Raw genomic sequence first — 9400 nt, forward strand, 5'->3', positions numbered from 1 at the left:
CTTGTGATTGCTTTGTTTCCATATCTAAACATATTTAGGAATAATAAACTACTTGCACCTCATTTTCTGCGATATGGAGGATATACACAATCTAGTCTCTAAATCCATCCATTATGTGAACATGCTTATCCTTGAAGGGTCACAAGGGGAGGTGGGGTGCATCCAGTCCATCGCAGCATCTCGAAATTCATGCAGAATAAATGACTCCTGTTTGTGTTAGATTGCCTTTATTTTGTTAATAATTGTTTTTTTGTCTTGTGAATGTTTTTAGTAAGTGTACATATTTCATCTGTACAGTGTGAGGGTAAAATTACAACAGAACTATGTTGAATAAGAAATAATAATAATAAAAAACAAGATAAAATCACAATAAGCCAAAATCTGCACTAAGACATTTTAACTTATGAGACTTTAATAATAATCATGTAACAACGTTTAAAAATGCTTCTAATTTAATAAAATGAAAGTCTGTTATGTTTTCACCAATCACAAATTTCCACTGTTTTTAACAAACCTTGAAAAATATTCTTGTAGTTGATGTATAAATATTTGCCTGAAGTTCTTTATTTTACCACTTATTTAACAAAATTTGGAATGAGCATTTCAAAAACAATGTTTAGAGAATTACATATAAAAATAAAAATTTTCTATATAAAGTACAAAAGCACATTTTTATTTTATATTCAAAGATGTTTTGCCTTTAATATTCCATTTTCTCCATTCATAAGGATTTCTCTGATTTATAGAAATAATTAACATCTTTTATCTGCATTTTGTTTTGTGCAGCTTTAATAACTGAAATAAAACTAGAAACAGGATGACCATAGAGACATGTATTAATTACTCTTACTGTACCTTCAAAGTCATCATTCACCTTGAACTTTTCCACATTTTTTGGCCTCCTTAAAAAAACTATTTTGTGTTCGGGGTTTTATGTGTTAAGCAGACAGCAGGCTGGTCGCTGACTTTTTGAAATCGGAGAACATTTCACTGTGTGAAGTGATCAAAAGTCGGTATCATTCTCTGAATGAGGACTAACAGGAGGAAATCCCACAGAATGCTCTCCTTCACCAAACACACCCCAAAGCCTCATGTCCAAAGGTTTCCCTCTCAAATTGCAGTAGCAGTGTCAGACAAGGCAGATGAAATGAGAGAGTGATGGAGGGAAAAAATATTAACTTTGGAAGTTGAGAACGACAGTAAATCACACCACCAATCCCATTTATCATTGGCTTTGTTGTGCGATCTATTGTTTTCTTTTAATTTTGCTTCTCGGACCCCTGGGGTCCACAGCAGAGTGGAGCGAACCGCACTGTAAATTAGAGTGATAGAGAACCGTAGTGGAGCAAGATGCTTTCAAGGTCAGAGACGATAATTGGGTGGAATTTTATTATTATTTTATTGATTGAATCAGTTACCTCTACAATGTTCTCTGTGCATAAACTTGGAACAGTCTTTGGTCTGCACTAAGTAGTTGTGTGTGAATTGTAATTTGGTGACAACAAAAAATCTGACAGCCATTTCATTTTGTCAGTTTACACACACCTCACCGCTTGGTGCTGACACACAAACGCCTTCAACTTACACACAGAGAGCATCACGAAAAACTTCCATCAATTTATCATCAATACACAGCCTGTCAGAGGACATGGAAAAAAAAAAGAAATGATCCTGACTTACTTTCTCCAGATCCTGCAAATGTTCCTCAAGTTCCTGTGAAAACGTATCAAGATTACCTTTAATACAGGAGCTTCTTTATGCTAACTTTTCAGCTTCTTTGTTAGCATTAACAGGAAAAGCATAATGTATTATTTTGTATTTGACACACCATCGCATTGATTGCCCATGTAGAAACCCACTGTAGCCATTTAATAAGTCAATAAGCGTTTAATAAATGATTCTAAATGGAATACAAGTTTTTATCTTTAAATCGTGCAGAGAAATATGTAATCGCGCCCGGCAGTCACAAATTATGATGGGTCGTATAATTTGATATAACAACTTCATTCGGATTTTTCAAATATTTCACAGGATTTTGGAAGACTTTGGCAAGATCTCAAGAAACTTTTACAAGTTTTTGAGAGAGAAAGTCAGAATCACTTTCTCTTGTCGGCTCCGCCATCTAAGAGCTCATGGCGGCGCGTTGAAGAGTTATGGTTTGGTGAGAGGTTTGGTGTGTGTCTAGCTCAGATACCTCACTGCTACGGAATCATTCGCTGAGAAGAGTGTTTGCGGGATCAGGTAACGTTCAGAAAGTTTAGCCAACTTCTGATCACTTTAACTGGTGAAAGGTTCCGTGATTTCAAAATTGTGTCACTGTAGAGAAAAAGTTCTTCAGCTTGTTTAAATATTAAACAATGAAGTGCAACTAAATATTATCAGTACAAATAATTGAGGTAAAGTTGACAGGATTTTTCTTTTTGACCCACGTTAGCCAAAATGGCGGACAACGAAAAAGTATAGCGACCGCTTTTGTTTTTATAAATCTGTTGAAATAAAAGTGGAACTTACAAATATACTTCCTTTCAATTAGATTTATTTGACCCACCCATTTATTTTAGGCTTGGCAGAAAAGATTTCTGGCCCCATCACTGAGTAAAATATTAATATGTTGTAAAATTTTCAAACCAAGAACAAAAATTTAAACACAACTACGCCACTGTTTTGGTGAGTGCATCAAACTAAGGTAGCAGGGCTCGGAAGGCTGTTCGCAATGCATTGTGGGCTGGACATGCGATGTTCATGCAACAATTTTTGGTTGCATTAATGAGGTAGATACAGTTAGAGATTATAATGAGATTAAATTCTAATAATTTTCTCATCTTTGACAAGGTTTTTTTTAAACAGTGACTGAAAAATCTGTTGGTTCCGCTACAGGAATGCTGAACCACTGCTGTGGGACTATTCTACTGACAGGAGTGTTTGTGGGATCAGGTAACATTTAGAAAGTCTTTCCAACTTTTGATCACTTCAATTGGTCACAAGTTACAGGATTTCAAAACTTGGTGACTGCAGAGATAGTTCAATTTCAGCTTGATGATCATATGATGTGGATTACAATTATATTGAAACATTACAATAATAAATTTGACACATCAAATTAATAAATTCAAAATACATAAATCACCACCTACAATAACTCTTTGAAGAATTTGAACTAATATGAGTTACAACATTTAATTTCCCTTTGGCATCTATAAAGTATTTGTAAATTAAATTTTAATATATATTTGGCCCACTAATTTTTTTCTTAGGCCCGCCCAAAAAGCAATTCCTGGCTACGCCACTGAGTTGATACACAACTTTCACATTTTTAGTAAAAATAAAAATGTGACAAATGATGTACGTGTTCTTTTCTGCTGAGTCCAATGTGTGTAATTTAAATCTGTTTCTTGAAGTTCTCAGAGGTTTGCTAGAGGACATCAGTGAACTGGCAGCATTATGAAGTCCTAGGAACTGTAATCGAAGTGAAAACTGGTTCTATGAAGTGTTTAGTGAAAGGGGCTGAGTATATTATACTTTAAAATGATTTTCTTTCCTTTTCATGCAGCTTCCCAATTATGCAACACTTCATGTTTGGTTTTTCTCCTTCATTTCCAATTAAAAAAATAGGTATTAACTAAATTTAAGGGTTATGGGTATGTTAACAAAGCATCTGTCTGTCAAAACCATTCTTGGCATTACAGTCACCAAGGGAACGACTTGATGAAGCTCGAAAGAGACTAGGTATGGAAAACAGGACAGCCTTGTCAGTGTTTTTGTAACAGTCCTAGGCTGTCATTGGCTCAAAGTGATCAGTGCATAAATAACTGTGCTACGTCACAGAGGACGGCACACTGGAGGGGCTGTCCAGAAACCCCGTTTAGATTCTGAACGTACTGATGGTGATGGTGAAGAATTGAGGAATCCTGACCCCTTTGGAAGTGGGGCATTTAGCATCCACACCCTGAGCATGGTATACAAAACTCTGGTAATGAAAATATCTGTAATATATATATATATAGCTTTCTCTTGAATGATAACTGATTAAATAATCAATCATAATATGTATAATTTGTGATATAAGTGGTAAAAAAAGAATCAAAATTGATTTTTGTAACTAGATCGAAAAGTGTAAAGATGTTACCAAGCCATACAAAACTCTTACCACACGCATTAACTATGAATATTAAATATTTAATGCAAAAAAATAAAATAAAGTAAATACTTGGTGTCTTACACCTTCCTTTGCTGGGAAAATATCCTTCCAAAATACGAGAACAAATATTTTCAAGTCTAATATCTTATTGTTTCCACTCAAAAGTCAGATCTCACTTCCCAAACACGAATGGTTTCTCCACAGAACCATTTTTCTGTACATGTTGAGTGTATTTACTGACTTGTAAACCGAGTAAAGATATTTGTTCTGCTGGTATAATCCTATTTACACCTTCCTACAGAGTGCAGTATGGTCTACCTCTGGTCTGACTTGTAAGATGTTTTGATGAGTCAAGCCAGCTCAGGGTTGGAAGAACAGAGTGATGGAGTTGGGGGAACTATCTTACTGCTTACCCCATATGTTTATCAATTGCCAAACTTTCTCCGCATTCATAGCTGCCACAGTGTGACACAAACCTGTGTCTTCTGGAATGTGTAGTTGAATAGACAGAGGAATCCACTCACTGCTGTGCAGCTGTGATTATATCTACATCTATTGGTTGGGCCAAGTGTGTGGCTAAGGCTTCCTGAGATAAGTATCCTCTTTTCTGACTAACATACATGCATCTTTTAAAACCATGGTGAGAAATAACATGTATGAAACTGACACCAGAAATTATTTTAAGCTGATTACTGAAGATGTACACAGCATCACAGTGATGGCTTTCTAAGAGTTGAGATGTTTTGTTTTTTTTAAATAGTTTAAAACCCATTTTAAATGAATATCTGTAAGCTCATTGGTCCAACGGTGCCCTCCACCCGGATGGCAAAACGTGACAGCTGATTGGTTTAGGAACCACCACATATTAGTTGCTTGGTTTTAAGATCAGCATCAAAAAAGAAAAGAATTCACACAGACATGCAGATAGATTTGCTAATTTGCTTTATTTAACCAGAACGAAATAAATTATTATGGGGTGTGAGAGTGTCAGTGTAGATCAGCAAAAGGTAGTTTGTCTAAGCATCTTCAGCAGTGATGTAAAAGGAGGCAAAGCACAGTTAGGAATTGTTTTAGTCACGACGATAAGTAAGAGACAGAAAATTCTATATCTGAACATTTGCCAATCACACCTGCAGAAGGAACTCGAACAATCTACCAAGGTGACTTTAACAGGGGAAGGTGTGATGGAAGGGAGACATCATGGTGGTCCTGTTACATTTCACATGTTGAACGTCTGAACAAATACTGTCATAATCACTACAGAGATATATGCTGTCTCCTTGTTTTTATTTACCTTCCATTGCTGGTGAAACAACATGTAAAATAATGTTTTAATATTTTAAGAATCAATTTGCAGATTTTCTTTGTGAATGCATTATTCAAAGAAATGAAGTTAAATACAGTGTGAATACAGTGCATGGAGCTAATCAAATGGGTGTGAGCTTCATGAGTCCAAGCCAAAAAACACACTCCATGTTACCCGCATTGGTAACTTGAATAATGGCAGCTGTATGTCTTCAAAAAAACAACCAATGTATTCAGCAAATTTTCAAAAATAGTAACTATGATGAACTATGAACTTACAGAGCTTATTTAAGATGGGTTTTTAGAAATATCAAACAATTTTAAAAACTTTGAATAACCCCCTTTTTAAAATGCAGAAAAATAACTGGCATGCTAAAAAAAAAAAAACATGTAAATAGCAGGACAAGGCACACACTTTCATCACTTCGTCCTTCCAACCCAGAGCTGACCTAAAACCGCCCACAGTGGCTTCTAATGGCAACTGTACAGAACAAATACATTTACCTTCTCTTAAAACACTGCACATGTTGGCCACTGTTCTGACTAAAATTATATTAGAAATGTAAGTAAATGACTGCAGGAAAAGAGAGGCAATGTTCACACCTAATAATTAGCTGTCTTTCTCTGGCCGGACCGATCAGAGTTGTTCTTTTTTAAACTTGTTCAACCTCTAAAGGGGCAGTATTATGTGTTTTCTATAGGCACACAGTAACTGTCACTATCACTTATTATAAAACTACTGCATACATCAAACATGACTCGAGAGAAATTTCACTTTGCAATTTAGCATCTTGTAACTGGGCCTCTGCCTCTTTAAGACGTTCCTGCTCTTTCCCACACGTTGTCTGCAGCACGTCAACATTACGCTATGAAGCGTTCGCAAACGTTCATCAGACAACTGAACTGAGAAATAGCTCATATAATGAACTGAGCAGATGTGTTTGCTAATTTCTGCTGCTGCTAGTTTGAAGGAGCAGAGTGCCCTGTAATGCAGAAGCTTGGAAGCTACATCTCTGGGGAGGAGCTGTGCATGAAAGGCAGCCTTTGGTTTCCCCAGGTGTCTTAAAAACCTGAACAGTTGCCATGGGAAGTTCAAAGATTTCTCAAACATGCTTGAAAGAATCAAAGCAACTCTATGGGTATGTTTTCGATGAGGGAATGACTCTGCAACATGACGTAAAGCTCAAAAAGTCGATTTTGTCATAATACTGCCCCTTTAAATAAAGCCACTTTGTTGCCCTTCAGCTGTAATCTTGGTCAATATAGACAACAGGCTTCCTGTCTGTCTGCAGTGCTGCAGTTTGTAGAGAAGTACAGATTGGTTAGCCTCAGAAAAGTAATGTTTTAAAAAGCCTCAGTCTCCAATAATCCATCGAATGGGAAGAGATACAAAGGCTTTCATTCAGTCTCTCATGTTTAGAAACAGTGGCGATTAAACCTGGCAATGTAAAGTTTTATTATGGTCACAACCTTAATCATTTGAAGAGCCTGACCTACTTAAATCTCAGCCAAGAGCACCGAGAGAAAAAAAATGGTGCAAGAATCTGTATGACACCAGAATCCTGGCTGTCACCGGATCAGGAAGACGCTGGATTTAAAGTTGATGTAAAAATCCGTCCTAACTCGGGAGCTGCTGAACAGAGCAAAGCTGCGATGGCTTTATGTTATGTTTTATTTACATGCAAAACACAAAGAGCAGAGCGTCAAAAACAGGTACTTTGTACCAGCTTCATTGCTTAATGAGGTAAAACGTGAGATTTTACCACCATCAGTGCTAAACCTTTCAGAACGGTCTGGTTGCGCGTTTGGGATCAAATTCCTGTCGAACACCCAGACGTGTTCAGCTGCGGCTGTACATGAGAGGCTTATGGAAGGAAGTCTACTTTTAAACTTACTAAAAGTAAAGAAAAAAAACTAATAAATAGTAATAGTACCACACTGGTATTGATCCAGAACTAATATTAATGTCTGTATCGGTAGTATTGATCCACCCCTCCATAGAGGACAAACATGAGAGTGCAGATCTGTGGAGCTTTCTGACAAAAAGCAGAATGCATTTGTGCAAGAGGCACTAGAGTCAGTGTGAGAGCAGAGTTCTCAGTGGGAGCAGTTCAATATCAGAGTGAAAACGAGAAATCTTAAATCAGAACAATAAAACATACATTTCTTAAAGAATATGTATATTTCATGTGTGTGTGTGATGAACTGCGCAGCCTGACATCATTTAATAGAAGCGCAGTGTTTTCCTTCACTGTGATCCGGCTGACTGCTCAGACAGACAGGCAGGTTTTGACGCGTCTCTGGAAGGACCCACGCATGTTGGGATTATTGGATTACATTTTTTTTATCCCTCTTTTTATCGCCTGTTATAAATAATATTCTTTCTTTACAAGTGAGAATATTAACTGGAGGCTCATCAAAAGTAATAACAGAATAGACGAACACTTTTAAACTTTCCGCCCGTGTTGTGTTGCCGGACAGAGGAGGACCAGCTGCAGTGCAGAAGGCCAAACTGAATTTAGAACATAAATAAAGCTGGATCGGAGTACTTTTTTTTTTTTCTTTAAGATTAACTAGCACAACACTGTACCATTGAAGTGAATCTTTTACATTAGATTTGTTACATACATATTTTACAGTCAAATACTCGAATAAAAGGGGAAGAAGCATCTGGCCCCAAGTGAAATTTAAAAATGGTCTCTACTTGTAGAGCGTTTTGTCAAGTTCAGAAGACCCCCAAACTTATCAGGTATTTATATCGGAGCATATTAACATAATTTTAATGCACATTTAAACTGATTTTCCTAACCCTAGTTATTGTTGCGACTACAGGAATGAAGGGAATCTGTAATTCTTATTTGATCCTGAACTATCCCTTCTTATAATTCAACACCTCCGTTGTTTTTGTTAAAGTGCCTTTAAACTTGTGCAGACTTAGTAACCCCAACTCAGCCTTTAAACATATATAAAGTTTCAGTTTTTACAGAAAGAGCAGAAGAAGAAGGTTTGAAATGAGGTAAAGGGACTGTTATCTCTTCAAAATAAAAGAACACTTGTACTATTTCTAGAATGCATTATTGCTACCAGCGAAACAAATCTTACCATTCCTCTTAAACCTTTAAAACAAACGGGATGTACAAAATTGAGCTAACATCAAATACACTAATAAGCTAAGAAGGTTATGATTTTTGTCTTACACTAGATTTACTATTCTGGTTTTTTTTGTCTCAAACATACTGACACAATGAAAATGTCAATTTTCCTCAGATTTAGCACTAGAAGTCTCTAAATTTGCATGCAATGGACTTTATGCAAGGTTCAGAACAACCCTGCCAAAAATATTTGTGCTATTGCCCTGCAGGAAACTCTTCTGACTATGCAGCATTGATCATCCCCCTAAGTGTTCACTTTCCACTGAATAAAATATATCAGAATGTAAGTTTGTTAAAATATACTTTTTATCTTAGTTTCTTTCTGTCCAAAAAAAATGTTTTTTATTTTTTTATTTTAGTGTATTTGAATTCTATTCTATTCTCTTTCTTTCTTTCTTTCTTTCTTTCTTTCTTTCTTTCTTTCTTTCTTTCTTTCTTTCTTTCTTTCTTTCTTTCTTTCTTTCTTTCTTTCTTTCTTTACCTCGTTTAACTTCTTCTGCTAGATCAGATCTGACTCCACCACACATTGCTCAGTGTACTCTTTCACCAAATCTACATTTAAAGTGTTCTGACAGAAGTCAGTCATGGGCCTCCAAAGACCAGGCTCCAGGAATATCTGGCACATCACATGACCCTTCAGGTTGTTTGTGTGGCGCTGAAGGTGGCACAGGAACTGCTGCTGAGCCAAACTCAGGTCTTTACCAAACATGTCAATGTTCAGGTAATACCTGTGTCAGAAGAAAAGAATACATTTACTTATTGATAAAAAAAAAAAATATATAAAAAAAAAAAAATATATATATAT

At 36.2% G+C, this 9400-nt stretch overlaps 1 protein-coding gene and 1 long non-coding RNA gene across 4 annotated transcripts in view; both read right to left on the bottom strand.

Annotated features, from left to right (window-relative positions):
- Positions 1 to 972: 972 nt before the first annotated feature.
- On the bottom strand, positions 973 to 3172 carry LOC106947010 (uncharacterized). The gene is made up of 2 exons (XR_001424891.1): positions 1590 to 3172; positions 973 to 1545 (listed from the first exon to the last, which is right to left on the bottom strand). It is a non-coding gene; the product is annotated as an uncharacterized LOC106947010 (long non-coding RNA).
- Positions 3173 to 9004: 5832 nt separating this feature from the next.
- nat16 (N-acetyltransferase 16) overlaps positions 9005 to 9400 on the bottom strand; it is a 38552-nt gene continuing 38156 nt past the window's right edge. For all 3 annotated transcript variants that reach the window (XM_015031753.1, XM_015031762.1, XM_015031744.1), the window contains one exon: positions 9005 to 9323. In XM_015031753.1, the coding sequence (XP_014887239.1) occupies positions 9095 to 9323 (229 nt within the window). In that variant the 3' untranslated portion in view covers positions 9005 to 9094. The remainder of the gene's footprint in view (positions 9324 to 9400) is intronic.

The sequence above is a fragment of the Poecilia latipinna genome, unplaced genomic scaffold, assembly GCF_001443285.1.
Source record: "Poecilia latipinna isolate Pla-1442-1.1 unplaced genomic scaffold, P_latipinna-1.0 Scaffold14, whole genome shotgun sequence".
NCBI classification, from domain to species: Eukaryota; Metazoa; Chordata; class Actinopteri; order Cyprinodontiformes; family Poeciliidae; genus Poecilia; species Poecilia latipinna.